General features: G+C 36.9%; 1 protein-coding gene across 9 annotated transcripts in view; it reads right to left on the minus strand.

The window, feature by feature from the left end:
* The window catches only part of LOC6046306 (nuclear receptor coactivator 1), a 339,035-nt gene that overhangs the window by 23,866 nt on the left and 287,757 nt on the right, over positions 1 to 27,412 (minus strand). For all 9 annotated transcript variants that reach the window (XM_038254025.1, XM_038254027.1, XM_038254032.1 and 6 more), the window contains 2 exons: positions 17,094 to 17,358; positions 9,039 to 9,197 (listed from right to left, as the gene is read on the minus strand). In XM_038254025.1, the coding sequence (XP_038109953.1) occupies positions 9,039 to 9,197; positions 17,094 to 17,358 (424 nt within the window). The remainder of the gene's footprint in view (positions 1 to 9,038; positions 9,198 to 17,093; positions 17,359 to 27,412) is intronic.

Consider the following 27,412-nt stretch of genomic DNA (forward strand, 5'->3'; position numbering starts at 1 on the left):
CACTCATGAACTAAAATTGTTTAGTTTTTCGATTTTTTTAATTAATGGGCAAAAATATGTTTTTTTAACTCCAAAGTATTAATGAAGTAGAAGTCTAATTAACTGAAATAATTTACATTTTTCCACGTAGATAATCAAAAGTATTAAAAATATTCAGCAGTTGTGTGAAATTCAGGTGTGCGCAAACTATAAGCTCAATTTTTTTCTAGGCACAGGTTTTTTTTTACAAATAATGATTGCCAAGCAACTTTACTGGTGCAAAATGTACTTTGCAAAACCTTTTTCCATTGAATTTCATTTTTATTAAGACCATTAAACGCTTTCAAAACTAGAACAACCATCACAAAATCGGGTTTCTCTCTCTTTCGTCGGCGGCGGCTTTGTTCGATCACTCAAACAACTGCTAAAACAAACGTTGACAACGCGTAAAACAAATATTATCGTAAATCTTAGCGCGAACCCCAAACCTGAGACCACCTTTTCTGCTCCCCTTCCTAAACATCTCATCTCGCTCATTCCTGCCAAACGAATTTCGAACGACAAACGACAAACGACGATCTTGACGGTCGTCGTCGCGCGTCAAATAAAGAAGCTTGTTGTTCCAATTTCACTTTCATTAGGCCATCACCACCACTGCGACGACGACTGCCGACATTCAAGACCAAAACCAAAAACCACTTCTTTGTCGTCGTCGTCGTGTCTTCTAAAAAGGATGCTCTGCTGACCAACTATTACTAGAAATCGCTGGTCGTCTGCGCAGTGTGTGTGTCTTTGTGACGGGATTCTACCGTTGAAAAGCGTTAGTTTGACATTTGGACTAGGTCGGCGCCGATATTGATCGGCGTGGTGGTGTGATCTTCAAAGATTCATCAATAAGTTGATCAAATCAGCTGATTTTGGTATCAAAAAGGAACAAAGACACCCCATTAAACGACTCTCTCGTTAAATATAGAGCAGTTTGCGGAGCATCCGTAAAATACAAGAAAAAACACCTCGACGACTCGATCGCGCACTAAATCAAGTTTAGAGCCGTGCTCGCATAATGAGACAAACTCACAACAACCTTAGCCGAAATGATTGATCGTCCCGTCCCGTCATCACCCACTCACACATCTCTCGTCTCTCACGCAAACACTCGCGCGAAAAATTCATTGCCGGTTCCGAGCCAGCATCCCATCCACGAGAGAACGATGATCATGACCGCGATCGTGTCGTCTTGGTGCGCATCACACACATTCATGTAAAATTTCGCGATCGCGATCTAAGCGCAAACATGTGTTTGTGAGTGGCGGACGGCGAACTGCATTTATGGGATTTACGAGGGTCATCCAAGCGGAATTCGCGTGATGAAAATGCGTGCTTGTTGTTGTTTTTGTTTTTTGTTTTTGAGAGGATGGATTCTGGTGTGGTGTGAGGAGTATTTTTGTTTTTGAACAACACATACGCAACCGGTTTCTTAATGGTGTGCAGAAATGACACACACACATACGAGTTACCTTAGCTACCAGGAAAGATCGAGAAAATTCTAGACTAGTGGAATAGCTTAAAAATTTAGGATTGACTTAACTGTATATCACTATGAAATATCTAGAGTTTTTTTGAATAGGTCCTAAAAGCTATTGTCTTCCATATGTTTATAGCAGGGGAGTCGGAGTCGGAGCCGGAGTCAGCTAAATTTTATTAGCTGGAGTCGAAGCCGGAGTCGGAGCCGAAAATTTCTGATAACCCGGAGTTGGAGTCGGAGTTATCTTAAATTCAACAAAAAATATGCTTATTTTTTTATTTTTGAGTTTTTGCTATAAAACAGATTAATTTATTTACAAAACTTCTTATATTTTTAATTTTTTTCTCAAGTTGCATGCGCTGCGTTGCCATTTTTATTTTTTTAGAGATCACTAAATGATAACCTGTTAATAAGCCTTTACCCAAGTAAAGTTCTGGAAAGTTCTGAAAAAAGTACATACACAGTAGGGTGGGTACGTTTTTCAAAAAGTTCTCGGATCAAGTTTTAGTATGGTTCCCCATGTAGGGCATGCCCATAGGGACTTTCATGCCAAATATCAGCTCATTTGGTTGTAAACTGGCTGCGCGCATCAGGGTTAAAGTTTACATGGGAATTACTATGGGAAATTGGAACTTTTTGTTCAAACGCTCCTACAGGTCTGGGAAAATCACGCGCCAACTTCTGGTATGGTCAGGCCTATGGGGAATGGTCTAAAGAACACTTTTCCCAAAGAGAGCATATGGATTCGTTGTCCCTAGACCTGGCGCATCGCCAAACAATCCGATGTCTCCAGAATCAACGGTTTTCCCTGAAAAAGCATCAAATTTTCATTAGCATGCTATGGAAGCATGATGAACACCGCGACGCCATACGTCAGGCAGCTACCACGTGGGTGAAAAACGGCTGGAATGTTTAATTGCAAACCTTCTTTTAACTAGAAAATGATCATTTCGAGTAATCCTGATATTATTTAGTCCAATTAAAAATCTTTGCATAGCAAATTTGTATTTTTTTGCAAATATTTCAGCCACGTGGTAGCTGCCTGACGTATGGCGTCGCGGTGTTCATCAAGCTTTCATAGCATGCTAAGGAAAATTTGATGCTTTTTGAGGGAAAACCGTTGATTCCGGAGACATCGGATTGTTTGCCGATGCGCCAGGTCTAGGGACAACGAATCCATATGCTCTCTTCGGAAAAAGTGTTCTCCAGACCATTCCGCATAGGTCTGACCATACCAGAAGTTGGCGCGTGATTTTCCCAGACCTGTAGGAGCGTTTGAACAAAAAGTTCCAATTTCCCATGGTAATTCCCATGTAAACTTTAACCCTGACGCGCGCAGCCAGTTTACAACCAAATGAGCTGATATTTGGCATGAAAGTCCCTATGGGCATGCCCTACAAGGGGAACCATACTAAATCTTGATCCGAGAACTTTTTGAAAAACGTACCCACCCTATTACACAGTCATCTTATACCCCGATATTGAATGTCTTGGTGGTTTTAAGCAGGGCTGTGGAGTCGGAGTCGGAGTCGGAGCCGGAGTCGGTGGAGTCGGATCTTTTTGGGAAGCCTGGAGTCGGAGTCGGAGTCGGAGTCGTAAAAACTCGAACAGCTGGAGTCGGAGTCGGAGCCGGAGTCGGCTAAATTTTATTAGCTGGAGTCGGAGTCGGAGCCGAAAATTTCTGATTACCTTGAGTTGGAGTCGAAGTCGGAGTTATCTTAAATTCAACAAAAATTAGGGAGCGTTCTTTTATTACGTAACGCAGTAGGGGGAGGGGGTTGGAGGCCGTGTTACGCTCCATACAAAATTTTTAAAATTTGTATGGAAATTTTGTTACGAGGGGTGGGGGAGGGGGTCTAAAAGTCCGATTTTTCGCGTTACGTAATAAAAGAACGCTCCCTTATGTTTATTTTTTATTTTTTAGTATTTGCTATAAAATAGATTAATTTAAAAAACTTCTTAATTTTTATTTTTTTTTTGCAAATTGCATGCGCTGCGTTGTCATTTTTATATTTTTAGAGATCACTAAATGATAACCTGTTAATCAGCTCTTACCCAAGTATGTAGTATCATCATAACTCAAAAAAAAAAACAATATTGGTTTTGTAGTCAAAAATATTTAATTGATTTTTGACTGCATCCTTTTGCCAATATTTATGTACCCTTTAAACTCAAATTTGACCAAATTTAATCTAGTTCTTTCTGAAAAAAGTACATACACAGTCATCTTATACCCCGATAGTGAATGTCTTAGTGGTTTTAAGTAAATCAATGTTCTAATCTAATCTAATCTAATCGAACACAAGCGCAGCCAGTCCGAAGAAAGCATCCTGGAAGAACTTGTGGTAAGATTACGCCTCAAGTCCTTTCTTGTCAATATTAATGATTACAATACATCCGAGTTACCCCGAAAATGTATAGCAAAAATTAAAGCGGCCAGGCCTACTGCGTTGCATTAACCGCAGAGACAGATTCTGTGAACGGATCACATTTCACAGAATCATCAGGGGAGGAAGGATGCGTGGACATACCGTACCAAACGCTCCGAATCAGTTGTGGTGTGGTGTGTTAGTGTAAATTTGGCGGATAATAATATTTAGAGGCGGGGGGTTTGGAGGGGAGTAAATGAGGATAGGAGAAGGGGAAGGTGGGAAAGGGATAATATGTATATATCATTTGATCAATCGAATATTATATAAAATAAGGGAAAAAAAACTTCTATCAAATAATGATAGATAAAATGGATAGATCTCACCAAATCAAGATTCAGATTCAACGATCCATAATAAACCTCCTTCACAAGCAAAATTCCGATCCATCGGCTTGGTAGATTTCGTAGGGATCGGAACCCAGCATTCCAATTTCCTTGGAACAGCTTCCCGACGACTTCAACGATATCCATACGAAAAGAAAGTAGAAATCCCTTCTAGACCAACACTCGGAAGACTTCACTCTTTCTGCAGAAATGTCCAGTTCTTCGCTTTGGCAGCTTACACCTCACAAAGTTTTCCGCGGATGATGACATTACAACCAACTCAAAAAAAGGCAAAATACGGATCTAATATCTGGTTTAGACACTTTAATTTTCTAAAATTTTCCTAGAAGGTTAATTTTAAATTCGAAAAAAAACATGACGCAGCAAAAAAATTTCACGCCCGCACGCCGGTTTTAAGTAAATCAATGTTCAGGAAAAAAGTGACGAGGTACATAAAAAAATATAAATAATAATCACTATTTATAGAAATTGAAAACAAAAAAATCACTATCTGCAAGCTCATACATCCAATTTAAATGTTGTCAAAGACAAACTTATGGGAAATTTGACGAGCTTTCCGGTAAAAATATTTACGAGACTGAAAAATTAAGTCTGTCATATAGAAATTGCCAAAAACCATCAAAAAACCTATTTTTCAACATTTTTATTTTTAAAACCGCTGTAACTTTACAAGGATTGGACTTAGGACAATGGTCAATATGGAGACTTTTATGTAAAATTGTCTGGAGAATCGATTCCCGTATTCGGTTTTGAAAATTTTGACGTTTAGAGCACTTTTCAAAAAAACAGTTTCAGTAAATGATTTTTGTATTTTTTTAGGTGAGTTGCTCCATCCTGCATTTTTCGTGAGTCTTTTTGTAATATCTTAGGCTATTTTCACAAAAATTTTGAACGAAAAAAAATCGTGGGCTCCCCCTCAAATTTGACTTTTAAAATTAAAAATCAAAAAATCTCATAAAAGTTGGGTGTTTTTTTCTTTCAGTGTATTTTTATCGAAAAGCCCGTCAAATTTCCTACAAGTTTGTCTTTGACCACTTTTTGGTACGATGCAACGGCTTCGAGATACAGAAATATTTAAATTCCGAATTACAAAAATATTTAAAACACTCACGCCCTTCTCAAATGTCATTATCGTGTGGAACTGGCTCCATATACACAAAAATGGCTTATATAAGCGTAGGATAACATGTCTACAAAGTTTCATTGAAATCGGAGAGGGTCGAGAAAAAAGTACCTGAAAAATTCCTGTTTTGGGCTGGAATTGCTCTTTTAATCAATTTAATGAAAATTTGAGGTTAAGTAAATAAATCCAAATTTACTTACCAAACTGTTCTTCTGAAGATTCCTTCAAAACTGGCTTTTTTTTATTTTTGTTTCAATAACGTCCAAAACTTGTAAAACTAGAAACTTTTTAACGGTTTTTTCTACTTAAAGAGTTTTTAAATAATCCTATTTATCAGTTTCGAAAAATAATAGTAAACTAACTTTTGAAATATTTAAAAATATGTGGAGTCGGAGCCAACCATTTTTTGAAAGCTGGAGTCGGAGTCGGAGTCGGCTAGAATTGGTGGGCCGGAGTTGGAGTCGGAGTCAGAGTCGGTTGGATCTGAAAGCCGGAGCCGGAGTCGGAGTCGACTCCACAGCCCTTGGAAATTCAATGTTAATTTCAAATCTGCAATAAACCAGGGAGATGATTATTTTGTTACTTCGCAGGTTTATTGTTTAGAGTGCAACAACGTTCTACAAAGTTGTACACAGTAAAAAAAATGTGTAATTTTTGAAGGTGTAAAATGGAAAGGTTTAATATTACTTCTTTTATGATGTAATATTATTTTTATTAAGATCCAAGTGGCATTGCTTCGGAAATTAGTGGAATTTTTAGTGGAAAAATTACATATTTTTTCTGACATGAGCAATTCTCTAAGATTTCGGTCATTCGATTTTTTTTTATTTTTTAATCCGACTGATACTTTTTTGGTGCCTTTGGTTTGCCCAAAGAAGCCATTTTTTATCAATAGTTTGTCCATATAATTTTCCATACAAATTTGACAGCTGTTCATACAAAAATTTTATAAGAAAATTCAAAAATCTGTATCTTTTGAAAGATTTTTTGATCGATTTGGTGTTTTCGGCAAAGTTGTAGGTATGGATAAGGACTACACTGTAAAAAATTGATACGCGGTGAAAAAATGGTGATTATTAATTAAACTTTTTGTCACTAAAACTTGATTTTCAAAAAAATCACTATTTTAATTATTTTTATTTGTTTTTGATATATTTTAGGGGCATCAAATGCCAACTTTTTAGATAAATTCAAAAAATATTGTGCAAAAAATCATTGTCCGAGTTATGAAGTTTTTAATCAATACTGATTTTTTCAAAAAAAAAAAACGAAATATTGGTCTCAAAAATTATTCAACTTCATTTTTCGATGTAAAATCAAATTTGCAATCAAAAAGTACTTTAGTGAAATTTTGATAAAGTGCACCGTTTTTTAAGTTATAGCATTTTGGAAATTAAAAAATAGTCACAGTTTTTAATTTTTTTAATTAGTGCACATGTTTGCCCACCTTTGAAAAAAATATTTATGAAAAGCTGAGAAAACTCTCTATATTTTGTTTTTCTGAACTTTGTTGATACGACCCATAGTTGCTGAGATATTGCCATGCAAAGGTTAAAAAACAGGAAAATTGATGTTTTTTTAAGTCTCACCCAAACAACCCACCATTTTCTTATGTCAATATCTCAGCAACTAATGGTCCGATTTACAATGTTAAAATATTCTTGAAAACATTCTTGAAATTTTCCGATCCTCTCGAAAACACTTTATTCAAAAATTTTGAATCAAGACTAACATTTCAAAAGGGCGTAATATTGAATGTTTGGCCCTTTTAAAAATAAACACTATCTTCGAGAACAATCATACACGCAATTGAAGCTTTATTTTGGGACAAAATTGATGGATGTTGAGGCATGACTTGTATCATGAGCATGAGCATGAGCATGGTTGACTGCCAATGAGCTGCTACTCCGTTATTGACAGATCAGCTGAAGTTTAACAATGAATCAAAAATGATCAGTGGGAGCCAACCATCCGTTCACTGTTTAACCTCTGAAGATCCCTACTTTATTAGTCAATACCGGCGCCCTCTCAAGAAGCCTGCAGTTCAACGAAAGGGAGGAATGTTAATCCGATAGTTGAAGTTGCAGACTCATCAAGCACACAGTTTTTCGCTATATACTTGTTGATACCGCTTGAGACCGTTGAATCCACAGCATCTCCTTCAAGCATCACGTGATTATTTTTTTTTTTGTGTTAGTAGGATAAGGTATTGGCTTTTCGATGCCTCCCGAGCTACGATACTATGGGGAGGACTTTCATAACAGACCCGTCGGCGAGCCTTCCGAGCAACGATGCTATGGGAAGGTCTTTGTGGTTAACACACAAAGTCACTCACACACAATTATTTCACTCCACTATTAATTAATCCAAAATGTCAGTGCGTCTTTCGATCATTATATAGAAATGGCTTTTTCACCATTAAAAATAAAACCTTATTCAAAACATTATACACAATTTACCCGACGCCGTGCCTTCCGATCAACGATGATATAGGAAGGGCTTTGAAAATCTCAAAACAATTAATTAAGATCTAAAAAAAAATCACAAAAAAAAATCACAAAAAAACAACAATAACTCAACGAAAATTACGCTCAAGACATAAATAATTCAGTAAGTCATGCTATTATTCGATCACCACAATCACTCACTCCTAACGTACAGCGACACAAAAGCACACAAAAAAAATAACCTGCATAATCACGAATTCGCGTCCCCACTTTCAGCGCACCAATGATGCTATTATGTTGAGGCATGACTTGTATCAATAGAAAAAGTACAGATTTTTAAACAAAATATATTACAAGCCTTTCCAAACATAACATAGTACTCGACAAATCCAATGTTTTTGAAACAATTTGTCTTTCCCTATTATAAACACGGCCACTTAAAAAGTACAAGTCTCCACCACACATAATTTCGATGCATCTCAACTGCGATGAAGCACTTCAACATTCAACGCTGCGCTAATCCAAGCCCCCCCCCCCCCCCCCCCCCCCTCCCACAACGCAGCGTTTAGTTCAACCGAGTGTAGCTTGTAGTAGTGCTAAAACTCGACACAGAGAAGCTGCCATTTGTTGAAAGTGAAACGCGCTACAACTCTTGATTATGATGTTATGAAAACAGTTTCACTAGCGCAGAAAATGTGGTGTAATCGGACAGATTTGAGCTGCTGCTGCTGGTAGGTGCTACTAGACAACACAACGCTAAGCTCCGGTTTAGCAGCGGAGGGAGTTTAATCGGGAAAATTTAAGGGGCGGACAAGATGCGCTATTTATAGCAATTAGTGCCGCACTCCGCTTGCATGGAGGCGCACAGTGGGATGAGTTGAGTTGGAAATTGAACAAAATTATTGTAACCACATTGGACTGCTAATAAATGTTGAAGTACATTATTCGACAGAGTTGTTTTGAGTGGAATCCACGATGGAGCATGCAGTGCATGTGCGCGAAAGTCTATAAAAACGGCTCAATTTATGCACCGAACGTGACAAATTTCGCCCAAAGACGGAGACGACGATTTTAGGATTTACGGTTTACGAGTCGAGCGAGTTAGTCGGGGAGGGATGTGAGCTGGAACCTTAATCATCACCGTTATTATAAGGCTTGAGGGTATCTTCTCTCAGAATCGTAACTTACCGTTCGCACCACTTCACTAAGGATCGCTGCTTTGTCCGGCTTGCAAGCGGTCATATCCCGCTTGTTGATCTGGAGGAACTCACCGAGCTGCTCGATGTACTCATTCTCCAGCTCGCGGCGCCGTTTCTCGTTGTTGCACTTGTTGATCTGCGATTGGGGCTGGCGAGGGGAGGGGAAAGATTGAATGAAATTAATGAATGTTTCATGATTTTTTTTTCTGAAAATTTACTCTTATTTTTAAACTACGTTCAAGGATACAAACTCAAACTGAAACGGATTTTCGGATCACATTGGTGCCTTAAGCATTTCTTAGAATGGCTGTTTTTTCATTTTTAACGTCATTCAAATGCAATTTTCTGAGCTATGCACAGTAATTCAGATCGCAAAATTAAGTGGTAATTTGATTTTTCGAATAATGGTATCAAATCTATGGAAGAGTTGTTGCTATTGCACAGGGGCAACTTTTGGTTTGAGAGATCTAGTACTACACACTTTGGAAAATTCTCAGTGGCGTTTTTTTTAAGATCGAGTTAGGTTCTCACGTTTTCAAGGGAATAGTTTTGAGCACCCTAGCAAAATTTGATAATTGTCCAACTATATTTATCAAAATAAAACAAAAATCAAACCATCAATCAACTTTCACGACCCCCGAGTCTTTTGTGGTCTCTGTTGCAAGTTTTTGCTCGAACCTAGGAGTCCAAATGCTTGAGTGGGGAGAGCACCCAAACCTATTTTTACACCAAGGAACCTTCCACTCCAGGATTCGAACTAACGACCTTTGGATTGCGAGTTCAACCGCCGCCGGTTTGGTGTGTTGTTTGTACTTATGGCGTGGAGACCACTCCTACACTTGGAATGACTTATGGTCGTAGAAGGTGTCCTTCACTTTTGGGGCAATGACTGTCAATGATGGTTCTGAATTCATGATTCAGAAATAGTAAATTGAAATAAAAAAATAATCATGATATGTAAAATGCTTCTACTAACAACTCACAGAAAACCATTTTTTGATTGATACATTCTGGATCAATGTTTTTTTCTAAAACAAACATGGCCGCCAAATGACTGATCTGGAATGATGCCCCTTAAATTTTATTCAATATTGATCCGGCACTCAGAATTAGGTACTAAAGCCCTGTTTCAATTTTAATGACACTATTAAATGCCATTTCTGATTACTTTTTTTCATTTTCATGCAAATTAAAAAAAAAAAAACAAACCAGAAAGACAAGTCAACATTTTTTCTATTGATCAACTATGGTCCCCTTGCAACGAGCTGTCAAGTAGGACTTTTTCTGTCAAGAAGGGCCACCAAGTTATTTTGTTTTAATTGATTTAAACATCTATTTTAAAGCTTTGCGGACATTCAAAGCGTCATTGTACTCAGAAAAAATAAGCTTTATCGTTGTAAACAATAATATCACAATTTTAGGCTTAATTTTAGGACCCAATTGTGCCAAACTGTCATATACGTTTCGGTAATGTTTTGGGGTTAAGTACCCTTGACAGTATTTTGGTGAGAGTATAGCTTAATCGCTGGTTTTGAATGCAACTTGGTGCATGTATGCATTTTTAGGATATTGGAGTTTAATTTTTATTTCTATCTAAAAAATGATTTCAACTTTTAATCAGCAAGTACAGTTATTGTTTTGCAAATTCAAAATTTCAATGGAAATTGAACTGCAATCAGCTGAATTCAATTTGAAATGCATTTCTTACATTTTTTTTCTAAAACTAATGATTGCAAAACACCTGAACTAGTACATTTCTGGAGTTTTTTTTTGAAAAGGTCCAATAAACCAAAATTTCAGTTTTTGCTTTTAGGGTGTTTTTTAATACCCCTGACTCAAGGCGGTTACAAAAACACCCAAAAAGCAAAAACTGGAAATTTGGTTTATAACACCTTTTCAAAAAAAACTCCAGATTTTAAAACACTCTTTCCATGAAAATGTTAAAATTATGGCTTGCTATTTGAGGGCCTCGTGGCGCAGTGGTTAGCGGCTTCGGCTGCCGATTCCTAAGTTGCTATGGGGCGCGGGTTCGATTCCCGCCTTATTCTCCTCTTGCCAGAGTGGCAGAGTTTTTATAACTTTTTTAGTGTTTAGAAAATAAAACCCGATTTAATATCACCAGATGTGAAATAGTGCCTTTCTTACAAAATGATGAAACTCCGACAAATATATTGGTGCAACTAATTTTTCAGAAACAAAATGATACCACCCAGTGAGAATTTGACCTAATGCTTCGAATATTTTTAGGCTAAACCTCGAATACCATTTTTTTTAACCTTCCCTTGGTATTAAAAAAAAATCACACATAAGGTATTGGGGTCCTTTTCGACCCCAAACTTTAAAAAATCGACAAAAATCCAGTTTTTGACCGATTCCGGTTTTTTTAGTCACAAATGAAAGCTTAGAACGTCCCCTTTCCGATACCGACCTGGAAAACCGGATTTGGTCACTGTGGCCACTGGGAATCGGCTAAAACCGGAAAAAAGGCCTTTTTGAGACCCCAACTTTGACGACCTGTATCTCCGGTAAATTTGAACCAATCAGGATGCTCCGGGTTGCATTCGACAGGTGTATACGTGTACTTTGACCACAAATATTAATATCAGGGCTAGGTGACCTACCGGTTCCGGAAATCCGGAACATCCGAAAAGTTCATAATTTACTGTTTTTCACGTATATGTGATACCAATACTCTCATGATAGTTGAAATTGATCCATAAAACTTACAAAAAACACAATACACGATTGCCAGAACCACTTTGGAGTGTTAGTGGCCACTTCCGGGTAACTTGGAACCGGTTCCCGGGTACCCGATGAACGGCCAATTTGATTTTTTGTTGAAAACCCATCATGTTGCATATCAAACTTCATGAAATTGAAAGATATGTCCATCTTTGATAATGCCGTTAATCGCTGAGCCATCCTGGCCAATCTGGAACCGGTTACCGGTGGCCCCTTGGGGACACTCCCGGAATATGAGAGAAACCCTATCATCCGACATATCAAACTTCATGAAATTGAAAGATATGTCAATCTACGGTCATGCCGTTGTTCGTTGACCCATTGTGACCAATCTGGAACCGGTTACCGGTGGTCCCTTGGGGACACTTCCGGAATATTAGAGAAACCCTATCATCCGACGTATCAAACATCATGAAATTGAAAGATATGCCAATATACGGTCATGCCGTTGTTCGTTGACCCATAGTGACCAATCTGGAACCGGTTACCGGTGGCCCCTTGGGGACACTTCCGCAATATGAGAGAATCCCTATCATCCGACGTATCAAACTTCATGAAATTGAAAGATATTTCAATCTATGGTCATGCCGTTGTTCGTTGACCCATTCAGGCCAATTAAGAACCGGTTACCGGTGGCCCCTTGGGAACACTCTCGGAATATTAGATAAACCCTATCATCCGACATATGAAAATTCATGAAATTAAAAGATATGTCAATCTACGGTTATGTCAATGTTCGCTGACCTATCCTGGCCAATTTGGAACCGGTTACTGGTGGCCTCTTGGGGACACTTCTGGAATATGAGAGAAACCCTATCTTCCGACATATCAAACTTTATGAAATTGAAAAATATGTCAATCTACGGTCATGCCGTTATTCGCTGATCCATTCTGGGAATTTTGGAACTGGTTCCCGGTGGACCCTTGGGGACATTCCAGGAATATGAGAGAAACCCTATCATCCGACGCATCGAACTTCATGAAATTGAATGATATGTCAACCAACGGTAACCGGGAACCGTGGTATAGGGATAAGCGTGATTGCCTCTCACCCAGTCGCCCTGGGTTCGATCCCAGACGGTCCCGGTGGCGTTTTTCGAGACGAGATTTGTCTGATCACGCCTTCCGTCGGAAGGGAAGTGAATGTTGGCCCCGGACTAACCTAAAGGTTAGGTCGTTTGCTCAGTCCGATATGTCGGATGATAGGGTTTCTCTCATATTCCGGGAGTGTCCCCAAGGGGCCACCGGTAACCGGTTCCAGATTGGTCACAATGGGTCAACGAACAACGGCATGACCGTAGATTGACATATCTTTCAATTTCATGAAGTTTGATACGTCGGATGATAGGTTTCTCTCATATTCCGGGAGTGTCCCCAAGGGACCACCGGTAACCGGTTCCAGATTGGTCACAATGGGTCAACAAACAACGGCATGACCGTAGATTGACATATCTTTCAATTTCATGAAGTTTGATATGTCGGATGATAGGGTTTCTCTCATATTCCGGGAGTGTCCCCAAGGGGCCACCGGTAACCGGTTCCAGATTGGCCAGGATGGCTCAGCGATTAACGGCATTATCAAAGATGGACATATCTTTCAATTTCATGAAGTTTGATATGCAACATGATGGGTTTTCAACAAAAAATCAAATTGGCCGTTCATCGGGTACCCGGGAACCGGTTCCAGGTTACCCGGAAGTGGCCACTAACACTCCAGAGTGGTTCTGGCAATCGTGTATTGTGTTTTTAGTAAGTTTTATGGATCAATTTCAACTATCATGAGAGTATTGGTATCACATATAAGTTAAAAACAGTAAATTATGAACTTTTCGGATGTTCCGGATTTCCGGAACCGGTAGGTCACCTGGCCCTGATATTAATATTTGTGGTCAAAGTACAGGTATATACCTGTCGAATGCAACCCGGAGCATCCTGATTGGTTCAAATTTACCGGAGATACAGGTCGTCAAAGTTGGGGTCTCAAAAAGGCCTTTTTTCGGTTGTAGCCGATTCCCGGTGACCACAGTGACCAAATCCAGGTCCAGGTCGGTTTCGGAAAGGGGACGTTCTAAGCTTTCATTTGTGACCAAAAAAACCGGAATCGGTCAAAAACTGGATTTTTGCCAATTTTTTAAAGTTTGGGGTCGAAAAGGACCCCAATACCTTTAAAGTAACTTTTTTTATGGACGCTCCCCTAGGGGTCGTCCGAGGTTTATTTGTTTTGTGAAATGTGTATTTATACTATAAATTTAATGTCAGAAAATTTCAAGGCTCTAGCATGTATATAGCAAAAGTTATGGCAAATTTAATTTTCAAAAAGGCCGAAAAGGACCCCAATACCGTAGGAAGGTTAAATTTCAGAGGTACATTATGGGTCGCAAGGTATTAAAATTTAATTCAGAAAAACATATTGGATTGACATTATTAGAAAAATATAAAGGGTACTCAGTCTTTAATGTTAGTCTATGATTAACTTAAAAAAATATATGTATCGCTAATGCACTTTGTCGATCTATTATGAGAAGCCAAAAAGAACACTTTCACGCGCAGCGTAAAACGCGCAAGCGTAAATGTGCTGGCGTTTATGCTTCGACTTGACGATCTCTGGAAATACATTTTGGAAAAGCTTCAAATTTTGGGCCCAAGCAGTTTATGGCGTATATTTTCGAATGGCTTTTTGTTTGAAACTGAATTCTTGTAATTTGATAGTGTTATCTGTAAAATAGTCCAAAAAATACCTCTAAAAATGGCTTTGACGACATTTATTGGTCGAAAATTGTGAATCGAAAAATAAAATGTTCGTCTCCGACCCCATGGCTACAAATCTGAAATATAAAAATTGTGAGTTTTTTAATGATGGAAGACACAAATTTTTAAGAGCGGATACAGACATCGCTCAAGTATTTCAGAAAAAGAACTCTTAGATATCATACTTTGAGTTCCGGGTTTAGGGCCAAAATTCAATCGAAAGAGCGCATTTAAACCTTCCTTTTAGTAATAGGATTTTTTTCTGGGACGACTGCTCGCCGCGCACGTTTTTTTTTAAAGATTTCTGAGAAAAGTGTTTTTTCCAAAAGCAAACCTTAAACCTTTCTTTTGTAAGAAAGGCAAAACATTAAAAATGTGATTTCCAACAAAATTGCGGTAAATGAAAATGATTGAAAATAAGGAGATTCAAATTGTAGGTATCATAGAATTAGTTTTCTTTTGTGTCAATTTTATTATCATTTTAAAGTTAAGCCCGAGCATTTTTTTAAAGCTATGATCACTTGAATCTGACCAAAGACAAGGATGGTTCAATGCAATAAAAAATGTTAACCATGGTTTCAACATGTTTGTATGATCTTTCAAAAATATTTGCATCGACGAAATTTATTGCCAAATATTTTTTTAAGTATTTGGATCATTCAAAACCAAGCAACCACGCGTTTGACATAGATCATCATCATGTTCGCCATATTTTGACAGTGTTGCCATATATTCAAAATTTGCAGTTAAAGTTTTTTAAATGCATTTTTAATCTATTTTGTCCGCACTATAGGACAAAATTACAATTTGATTGCAGAGTGTTTAATTTTTTGTTCCAAAAAAATTTCAATAGTTCATTTTAAGGAGTATCACAAATTAGTGCTTCTCAAAAATACATAAAACAAACAATTTTATTTGTTTTTGTTTAAAGCATTTTGTTAATCAACACGGCAAATAGTGTCCTGGGCATTTGTGGAAATACAGTGTCCCATCTCTAGAGGGTCCCGGAGCACCAAAACTTCTTAGCATGGTGGCTCCCAACGATAAATTGCCTAAACAAACAGGAACGTGAGCGGGGGATCCCCACGTTTCTTCCTCCCCTGTAGATTCAGAACTGTTTTGCTGTTTGAACATTCGTGTTCAAACTCAACCCACTTCAACGAATCATCTTTGCGGTAAACTTTACGCAGTTGGCCTGGCCGCTTTAACGTTTGTGATGTTTCAAAGCAATTTATTGCATTGGGGCACTGCAATTGTTAATAATGACAAGAGGATGCTAGGCGTTAATCAACCTAAGGCATTTTCCAGGATGCCCTCGAAAGACTGGCTGCGCTAGGGTTAGATTAGATTAGATTAGAAGATCTATATTTTAATCTCACTCATGACTGATTATGTATAATATATTTTAACATTGTTCAACCCGTTACAATCCAACCCCGACTCTACACGGATAGAAATCCTGTAAGCAAATTCGGTAACTCTGTGTTGTTGAATCCGACAACATTGAATTTTTTTCAAAATCGTCTACATTTATTTTGGATTTTGTTGTAAATGTTTTCAAAACTGACAACATTGTTCTCAAAATAAATAGAACAAAAATGGCCCAATTTGATCTCCTGAACATGGGAAAATAAAAAAATATCAAAAAATAGCTATTAGAGGGTTGAACATTTTCCCCAGAAAAGCATATGAAAATTGGTCAACTTTCAAGCTTTTATAATTAAAAAATATAAATACTTTTTGATAAATAAAAAAATAAATACTCCATGTCTAATCTCTAATCTAATCAGACCCTAGCGCAGCCAATCTTTCGAAGGGATCCTGGAGAGTGCCTTAGGTTAGATGACGCCTAGCATTCTTCTTGTCATTTATTAACATTTGTAGTGCGCCATTGCACCGAAAATGCATTGAAACAACACAAGCGTTAAAGCGGCCAGGCCTACTGCGTAAAGCCGTATCGCAGAGATGACTCGTAATTGGGTTGAGTTTGAGCACAGAGTGTTCGAACAGCAACACAATTCTGAATCGACAGGGGAGGAAGAAGCGTGGGGACACACCACCATACGCTCCGAGATTTTGGTAGTATTCGTTGGGAGCACCATGCTAAGAAGGTTTGGTACTCCGGAACCCTCTGGGATGGGACATTGTATTTCCACGAATGCCCTGGACACTATTTGCCGTGGTTATAGCGCCACAACTCGCTCTCTGTAACAGTATTCTAATTCCAATCCAAGTTCACCAAGTCGACATGGCCTAGTGGTTAGCATTTTTGCTTACCAATCCAAAGGACGGGGGTTCGAACCCCGCCTCGAGCGACTTTGATTTTTCGTTCTTATTCATCATTTCTAATTTCTGTGTTCTGAACTTTCTCGTGGGGAGCAGATGGGCATCGAACCCAGAACCATTCGCTTACAAAGCGAACACCGTAACCAGTCAGCCACGGCCGCTCCTCATTAAAAAATAAATACTCCATGTGAACAAAATCAACAACTTTCTTAAAAAAAAAAACGCTTTTGTTGCTTCAATTATCTGGAGGATTTCAAAAATGGCTCACCTTGGTATCTGGTTTTCTACGAATCTTTTTGCTGGCTGCCGGAACCGACACGGCTGGGACGACCGCGTTCATTATTTTCGGCTGCAGATGCTGATGTGATGCTGAACTGCCGCCACTGCTGGAATGTTGCTGCTGCTGCGTTGCTGCTGTTTGCGACGACGACGAGTATTGTGACTGCGACTGCGAGGACTGCGACTGCTGGGAGGAGGTGAGCTGGCTATGGACGAGCCACTGGTCTGACAGCGGAAGTTCACATGGGCCAAGCCTGAACGAGAGAGAGTGGGAGAAGAAAAGAGTACAAGAATTAGTAATCAAAGTATTTCACCATGTTAAGTAATATATTGATGACTAAGTTTTAAACTTTATTTAAATGTTCAGGGTTGCCAGACAATCCAAACAAATAGGTTTTTTTTATTACAACAGCTCCTCAATTGATTAGCTTCGCCTATCGATGATTGGCTCACTCAAATTCGTCAATTTCCCGTAATGAGGCGCTGACAAATCACTTTTATCGCTGTATAGGAAAAAAGGCTCGCTTGAATTACCTGTTGAATTAGGCAGGTGCGGCGCATCCACTGACAGTAATTGGAAGAAGAGGTTAGAAAAGAAGAAAAAATGTGTACGATGAAAATTACCCGGAAAATAGGTATGAACTCGTTCGCCGGTGGCCGATGGCGCTTTGGCAGGCAATTAATAAAATTATCTGAACCATAATCACACCACCATCATCAACCCGAGCTGGGTTTTGGAGTGGTGAAACACACAACGACATGGAGAAATAAATAAAAATATTCAAAATTGATTGCTGACAGCCAATATCTATCATTAAAACCATCGGCACAGTTGAAAATTATGTTAAAGTTATAAATAATAAATTTACAATTGAACTAAAAAAAACAACATTAAATGTTTCTTAAATTCACTCAAGTGTAATCACATGAAAATTCACGAATTAAATCAATCAAACACACACGGTAAGGTAATTTCACTGTTCAATAAGCACAACAACACACACTTTTTTTCTACATTCGTTTGATGGTTGTGTTCGTTTTGAGAGTTAAATCGACACGTCAATCATTGCCCCGCGTGAATGGCTCTGTGCGAGAGATGTGTCCGTTAGCTTTTGAGGTTGGTTGTTGTGGTATTGATTTGTGCGACGCAGGAAATTATTCTGTACAATTTATACGAAGCACAGAGGGGTTGTGAGTTGGGAACGTGACGAAGGTGATTCGTGATTTTTTTGGGGATTGTGACAGGTGGAATTGGTTATGGATTAAAGGATTGTAAAAAAAACTAACCGATCCTCAAATTTCAAACAGGAATAGGAAAACCTGTATCTCGAGAAAGATTTCCTTATCGATTTGGTGTAATTAGAGCGTCCAATTTTCCGGGGTTACACATTTTCCGGGAAACGGGAAATTTTCTGCTTATTTCCCGGGAAATTTTAAATTTATTGAAAATTGTTATGCTCTTGGTTTTATTAATATTATGAAACAATATTATATAAGACATCAACATTATTGGTTTAAATAAGTGTGAAGATCAATGAACAGCTTGACTGCATGTAAAAAATCATTCAACTACAAGAAAATGTATTTTGGTATTTTTTGATGAGAAATTTTAAACTTTCCTCTGTGACCAGTTTATTGAAATGAGAAAAAAAACATGCAGAAATTATGTTTTTCATGACAAATACTGGTTTCAGCTCTTGAACAAATGGTAAAGCCTTTAAGTGTTGGTTTTACTCCAAACAACCCAATGTTTTAAAATATTTGAAGCAAGCTTTAAATGTATTTTTGCATTTTTTTTGGAACAAACAATAGAAAGTAATTTTTCAATGATTTTTTTTGTATTATTATGCAACATGATTTGAATTATACGATAAATTTACATCATTCCACAAAAAGTCTTCTATTTTTTCACATTTAACCCTCTAATACGTGTAGTTGCACCAGTGCTTCATGATTATTTTACTTCAAATTGTAATTTCTGTAGTACTAGGTATTCAACCAATTGAATTAATTCTTTTTGCACAAATTCAATTTTCATCTCATTTGATCATGGTAAACAAAAATGTAGAAAAAATCTCAATTTTAATTTGGAGGTATGGAGTTAATATTGTTTTGATGATATAACATCAATCTGTCAAAAGCTATCCTAATTGTAATTATTTAATACTCATTAAGCATGAATGAATTAATATTATCAGAAATAATTCTGATATCATAATTTCTGATAGTCTATTTTTTTCCAAACAATACATTTAATTTAACAAAATCATGTTGAGTTTGTTCTTTTGTTATTTTTTCAGAGCATTTTCAAAAAAAGTTCCAAAAATTTATGAAAATGTATACTTCCCGTTTAAATTTCGGGAATTCCCGGGAAAATTTACAAATTTCCCGGGAAACGGAAAATATTTTTTTTTCAGGAAATCCCGGGAATCGTTTTTTTAATAAACTTTTTTTTCACAAAAAAGGATTTAGACAAAAGAATTATTTTTTTATATGTTTTATTGGACGAATAGTAACAATTTTTTAGCTTTGAATTTGAATTTTTGAAAAAAAAAAAGATTTTTGGAAAGTATATTGAAATTCACTCGGAAAATCTTCTTTAAATCATTTTTCGTTATTTATTATTAAGTTTTGAAATCAAAAAGGACTCTTATGATTTTCTTGATAAAATGAACTATTTTTGAGTTACAGCCATTTTTAAACTGAAGAAGAATGTTTTTTTAAATTTCGTTAAGATGGTTTCCGTCCTGATTCAATCTAGAACAAATATCTATGAAGGCTGAGAAAACTCTCTTTAATATTCTTTCTTGCACATCCGACCTTTTCTGCTTAATTATTAATTTGCAGAGAATTAAAGATCAAGTTAAAGATACGAAAAATTATTATTCCTAAGTGCTACTTATACTACTACTCCTTTCAATCGATGATATCTTGGAAAATAATGATCCAATTTTAAATGTGAAGAAAGAAACTCGTGCAATATTTGGTTTTAAAATGACGACTTTTATTTCAAAAGGGCTGGAATCGATTCAAGGGGGGAAGAAAAGAAATTAAATAATTCAAATTTCAAGAACAATTATTTTGAAATCTAAAAAGCATTTTTAAATTTTTCATTGTCACTAAAATGGGAAATGTCAATGAATTTATGAAAAATAAATTCATGAAACTTGACGTCTATTTCAAACTATTGTCTAAAGCTACAAATTTGTTACAGAAATTTAAAAGATTTTTTTTAAAATAAAAATGTATACATAAATATTATTCAATGTATTCTTACAAATTGATTCGCAGGCAAACTTTAATAGTGACGTTAGCATATTGTTTTTCAATTGCATATAAAAAATTAAGAGAAACAGATTTCTACATAGCTGATAAATTGTTTTGGTTAAAAAACACACATTCGAAAAAAGCTTCCAAATCTAGAGTTTTTTTTTAAATATGTCCTAAAAACATATGAAACACTAGCTTAAATGATCTTAAAAAAAACTCTAGAAATGTAAATATGGTAGAATTTGAAAATCAATTATGATATAAAGCAATGGTTGAAACGCTTTAACAAAACGAAAGTTATTTCAGGGTTTTATATTGTTGTTTTAGTATTTATTTTTTGTTCACAAAAAAGTTGAAAAAGACATATATTTTGTAAAAAAACATCAACATTAATTTGCGTTTAAAAAACATTTAACTCATTTATCACTCAAGTCCGAAAATGTATTAATTTAAGTTTCAAATTGCTTTAAATAAGAAAACCCATTTTTTTACAAATGTTTGTGTGTGTGTGTTTGAAGAATTTATATTTCTAAAATTAAACAACTCTGAAGTGATTCAGAATGTTTGAATCCATGACAATCCATTATTTAATTTAGACTTAATTGGGGTCGCAGAACACGGATTTGACTTTAAAAACAAAAAAAATAGAAAAGAAGAAAAAACAAAGTTTTGTTCATGATTCCATCATTCGAAGTCCTATACAAACATTCGGGTATCTTCAGAACAAGTTAGTCACTAAACTAGACGATCTTGGCATCATTGAGTGCATAATTGGCAACGGGAGCGAAAAATAATTATTCGGAGTGAAAATTGATTTTTTTTGTGTTCCCCTTTGTGTCGCATTTTTGTCGTGATTTGTGTGTGTCGGTGACGAGCGGTGGAGTAACGTGGTTGCTTGACAGGATCGATCGTGTTTTGAGTGTCCTTTTTTTTCTTGCTTGCAATGATAATATCAGTTCTTCCTTTATCATCGTTGATCGAAAGGCTGTACTAAAAAAAACAGAGGTTTAACTGTGTTTTCTGCTTCAGTCGATTGTATGCGGTGAGGCCACGCGCTTACTTTACAGAATTATTCGTGTCTTGATCGTAATTTTTGTTGGGTAATTGGTGTTTTTGGTGCTTTTGTAATCTTCATTCATTGTTTCGAGATTTTAAAAGCCCTTCCTATATAATCGTTGTTTGGAGGGCACGGCGTCGTGTAAATTAAAAAAAAAAATCGAATAAGTTGTTTAATTTTTACGGTGAAAAAGTCATTTCTATATAATTGATTACTGGAAGACACGCTGTCTTTTTAGGATCGTCGAATTTATAGTGGAGCAAAATTTCTATCTATTAGGTATTGAAATAACTGTCCGCGAGTGTTTTTGTGTGATAACCAGAAAGGTCTTTCCATAGCATCGGTTCTCGAACTGGTCTATTATGAAAGTCCTCCCCATAGCATCGTAGCTCGGGAGGCATCGAAAAGCCAATACCTTATCCTACTAACCCGAACAATATTAATCCCGTGTTGCTTGAAGGAGATGTTGTGGATTCAACCCCGTCATGAGATATTTTGGGATAAAAAGACCGAACCGAACCGAAACCCCTTTAAAGACGAATTAAATAACTTTTTCTATTAAATCCATCCCTAAAAATAATCATACTTATTTTGAGACAAACTCGATTCAAATTTTCATCCAAAAGTCATAATTTCCTCCCCATTCCACCAAGCACCTCCGATCTCCCAAAACCCATCTCTCTTTCACTGCCAGTCCATCACTCGTGACATGCAAGCTTATCAGCGCGTCCTAGCGCCAGCAACTTGATTAATTATTCACGGTAATTACACAGCCCAGAGCTAGTATAGTGCGAGTGTGTGCTACCACAGTGTGTAAGGTAATGTGATGGTGGTACACCCGCTTGAAAAACGCGCATCAAAACACTGATAGCGCCACCACCACAAATAAGCTTTAGTTCTGCACTTCAAGTTTAGCGTGTGTGTGTTTGCGACCATGCTGTCACCGGGTGCGTGGGAGTAGCAAAAGGAAAAGAAGGTGAAAAAGGCAAAAGTATCGCGATAATCGCGCGAAAAAAAACTCGAAAAGTGCGTGTGACGCGTGCTCGACACAAGAGCAAGCACACAAACATAAACACGCGATCCCCACTTGAAGCAATAACAACAACAGCAACACATAAAAAAATGAAAATGAAAACAAAACATGGTGGTAGTACCATGGACTTGGACAACTTTCGAACTCACGACCACGGCGTTCGAAGCCGGTGCCCGGTGATGATGCTGGCTGCTGGTGGTAGTCGCGTGGATTTGTTCAAGAGTGAAAGAGAGACCGATTTTTGTACAATATAAAAGTGCGCGCCATAAAAATCGGGTCAATGATGAACAACGACGACGGCACAAAATGGGCACCTCCAAAGTGGGTCACATACAGCATGCACTTTTGCGTGGTTCACCTTTTTTTTTGCTTTTTGCTTGATCGCCGGTGCACACAAACACAAACACCATACAAAATTGGGCGAAAGGGACAGTGAAAGGGTGAAAGAGAAGTTGCATTGCACAGGTTTGCATCATTTTCGCGTATTTCACGATCACGCGCGTCATCGAAGTTGGCGAGTCGTGAGTGTAAGTGTGTACAGAGGGCGGCGCGCACAAGTTGAGTCAAGTAAAAGTGAGATTTGTTGTGAGCAAATGAGGGATGGTCGATGGTCGTGTGATCATCAGGTTGTCACAATGAGAGGGAGAGTGGCTTTGGCTTGATCTTGAAAGATGATTGGATCATTCAGTTTTGAAAACATACTTTCAATACAACAAATACCATGCGTTACCTCGAAACTTGGAGACGCTTGGTACTTTAAAATAAATAATAAGTTTTTTATTGGACAATAAAGGTGATTCATTCTGAAAATTGCATTTTTGGATTCGTATTGAGCATTCTGTCAAACATTGATGACAAGATTATGATTTAAAATAATTTTTTTCAATCTGTACACAAACCTTATATAACTCTAGAGTTTTTTAAGACCTTTCCAAACAAAACTAAAAAATAAATGATTGTTTCTTATTTTGTCAAAAATATGAGCACAAAAACGTAAACAATGACAATAAAAAAGGCATATTTTACCTATATAAATTGTAAGTTTTTGTTAACATTTCGATGCCTCTGAGCTCTACTGAACCTTGCTGGTTTTCCCACAAAAGGTCGTTAAAGTGGATTGCTTTTTTTTCTATAAACCACGTGGACACTTTTTTAGAAAATTCAGTTTATGGATGGCCCAAATGAACTCTTTTTCATTAAAATTTATTTCTTAAGCATTCTGAAAATATTTTTTTTTAATTTTTCAATCAGTCTTCTAAAAAAATCAAATGACCAAAACCTTATTTTTTCCTGAAACTTTATTTTCATTTAAAAACTACTTTAAAATTACTGTAAACAAATAAGATTAATAGATTGTTTAACATTAATTTATGCATTTTAAATAAAAATAGAGCAATTCTCTAGAAGCAAAGTTCGAAAAATTTCACGAATGTTTCATGTTTTAACATTGAAAATCGGACCATGAGTTGCTGAGATATCGACATTAGAAAATGGTGGGTTGTTTTGGTGAGACTTAGAAAACATAATTTTCGTTCCTTAAAGCTGTTGTATCTCAGCAACCCAACGTCCAATTATCAATGTCTCTGTAAAGTACTTTTCGATTGGAAATTCAATTTTACATTAAAAAATTACATCAATTTTGTTTTTGCATAAAATTTAGATTTTAAAAAAAAAACCAAAAAAATATAACTCGTCGGCAGATTTTTTGACCATGTTTCTCTATGGCTCAAAAGTAGCGTGTTTTTGTCCCCTAAAACATATCAAAAAATCTCGAAAATAAAAAAAATGTATTTTGGGAAATTGAGTGTTTGTAAAAAAAAAGTTGTTAAAAAATCTGCAATTTTTTTCCGTGTACCAATTTTTTCTCAATAGTCCTTAACAATACCTACAACTTTGCCGAAGACACCAAATGGATCAAAAAATTCACTCAAAATTTACAGCTGTTTGAATATTTACGTACCATTTTTGTATGGACAGCAGCCAAAATTATTGGGAGACTTGTAAAAAAAGCTTCTTTCGTCATAGGGAGGGCCCCACAAAGTTTGAACCAAATCAAAAAATACAAAAAAAAAAATAAAAATGGTCGAAATCGGTCGATTTCGTAAAGAGTTGCTCAATAGGCCTTTAATCATTCTAACAAATTGGAATCTTAAAAAAACGTTCGGATTCAAGTTTTTTTTCATTAATTCATTGATATTTACTAAATATGCTAAATATTATTTAGCATTGAAGTGAAGGTAGCATAACTGCAATAATATAGCGTAACTTTTTGCCTATCAATTTAAAAAATAATTCTTGAAATTTCAAAATAATTATTCTTAACAGCACACCTCAACCAAAGAAGGTGTTGTTTCTTGACAAAAATTGTCAAACTTACGGACCCAATAATGAAAACCCTGATTGTGAAAATAGTCAAACTTTGTTGTAACTAATTTAGTAGACACTATTTTAAGGGATAAATAAAAAATTATATCGATAGTTCCCTTAGTTTTGAAGATACTAAAAAGTCTCTAATATTGTTCTTGGTGCAAAATCTCTGATTGATGTGCTCCGTTGAAACTTTAAGGGTACAATTATTCCTGAAATTCAAAATTAAGTTTAAATTTTATGTCTCCTCCCTAATTCGATTCAAGCCCTTTTAAAATGTAAATCGCGTTTTTTTTCAATTTGAAAATATGTTTTCCAGAAGGTAGAGACAGTTTTAAACGAGTTTAGTTTCTTAATATTATAAATCGAATCAAAGTTTCCAACATATCATCCCTCTAAAATACAGGGCCGAATAAGTGGGATGTCCACAAAAAGATTAAAGAAAATTTTCTTAGTTTTTCAAATATATTTTAAAGGTATAAACGAGGAAAAATAATATTTCATGAATTTTATTGTGCCTTTAGTTTGAAAAAACATACTTTTTACTGTAGACTCATTCAATAGCATTTTTATGTTTGTGTTGTGTTATCCTCTTTGAAACATTTTTTTTTGTCCTCTGATTTTGCGCACCGACATTGACTTAAAAAAAATGTGCCATCCTTCCTAGGCAACTCAATCGGCATTCTGAAACGGAATTCAATTCGAATCGTTTACGTATTCCGTTTCAAACGCAACAATCGGTACGTACACGGAATCGGTTGTTGCGTTTAAAACGGAAAACGTAAACGATTCGAATTGAATTCCGTTTCAGAATTCCGATTGAGTTAACTGGGTTATTTGTTCCAGAGAAATCCAGGAAGTTTGCTCGATTTTGACAGATATTCACACAGTAAGATCGGTACCTATCGAAAATTTTATATGTTTGAAATTTGTGAAATCATAGTTATCTATTTTTTGAAGATATTTAGAGTTTTATTTAAAAAATATCTGAAGCTTCTAGAACATTTTTTCATAAAAAAACTCTAGATATCTAACTAAAAAGTCTGAGTCCTTGGATGTCTGTGTTTCACTGGGTTCCTTGTTTCATATGTTTTGGGTTTAAATTATAATAAGCTGAAAATATTTGGAAATAATGCTGTTTTACAACTTTAATGTTTTGAATCATAAATACTTGGTTATCTAAAATAAAATGTTTTATTTAGAGCATTGAAATGTAAAAGCATGTTTAAGCCATGCAATTAGTTTTGAAACTAAAAAATCAGCCTTCCTGAGCTCTTAACTCTAGTTTTAATTACGTTTCCACCGATTACGAAACGCCCCGAATCAAACGATTCACCTTGCACTTTGAAACGAAACCCATCTCTCTCCGCTTATCATCGCCAAACCCAAACAACTTCGAACTGTTACATCAGCGTGCCGAGTGCCATCTGAATGCGTTCCACGCAGCATAAATTATCATTATCAAACATCGCTCGATCGTTCCACGCACCGAATTATGCTTCAAATTCCACGCTCGCGATGATCCACACTTCACATAGCTTGCCGAAATCTCTCGCCGGCAGGTCCACAAAAAAAAAAACTTTCATTTTCACTGGGGCGTCTCTTTTTTTTTCATTCACTCTGCCAGGTGTGTTACACAACAGCGTCCGGAATTTCACTTTTAATTCGGCGGAATCTCTGAGCCGCGATGAAATTGCCTTTCCGGAACTGTCTACGCGACTGTGGTGGCGATGACGACGGAGCGCGATCGTGAAATCTATAGTGATTCATGCTCATGACGTTGTTAAGAGGGTTAACCCTGAAGCGTCCAGTTAGTTAGCGAAATTGCTAAAGGTCGAGTGATCACAACGATCAGCGTGAGATTTTCGCTTTTGAGTGGGAATCAGCGAATCAAACAGGAGCAAACTGCTCTCAACTCAGTTGAGAGCATTATCCTCTTAGTTTGAGAGTAATCTCTCTCATTCCAATACAAAATCATTACAGAAATGAGTTACTCTTCACTCATTTTTTGGCAATGAGCTGTTTCACTACAGCGATGAGTTCTGATTGAGTGACTTAAAGTGACATTTCGATGAGTTGTTCCCCACACTCAATCTCCTCTCTCTTCCCGTCACGCCAACGTCAAACGCAGAGACAAAGCCGGTTACGGCGATCCAAATTTAGCATTGAATTCACATCCCAGCGAGCGAGACCTAGTTTTGGCCTTGTTGCTCGTTTCGCGCGCGCTTTGACTGATTTGGATTGAATCACTTCCACTTTCTTTTGCTGCGACGTAATTTCAACCCACTTGTGAGCGGGGTGGCGGCCGCCTTGGTCTGACTAGGTTAGGTTAGCTTTGAAGATGATCGTCATCACAATCATTTAACTCTCGCTGGCTGGTGTGATGCTGAAAGTGAAACTTCGACATTGTGGCACTGCGCTGGTGTGAGTTTAGTTTGTTTTTATTGCGTCGATTTGGGTGAGTGTGTGCGCCGGATTGTCATCCGGCTCCGGTTTGGGTGTCACTTTGTGTGGAAAAGTGGTTATTCGATTTGAGGCACGTATTATGACATTCGCCGGCGGCTTAGGTGGGGTTATTTTG

Source organism: Culex quinquefasciatus, chromosome 2 (genome assembly GCF_015732765.1).
Source record: "Culex quinquefasciatus strain JHB chromosome 2, VPISU_Cqui_1.0_pri_paternal, whole genome shotgun sequence".
Classification (NCBI taxonomy): domain Eukaryota; kingdom Metazoa; phylum Arthropoda; class Insecta; order Diptera; family Culicidae; genus Culex; species Culex quinquefasciatus.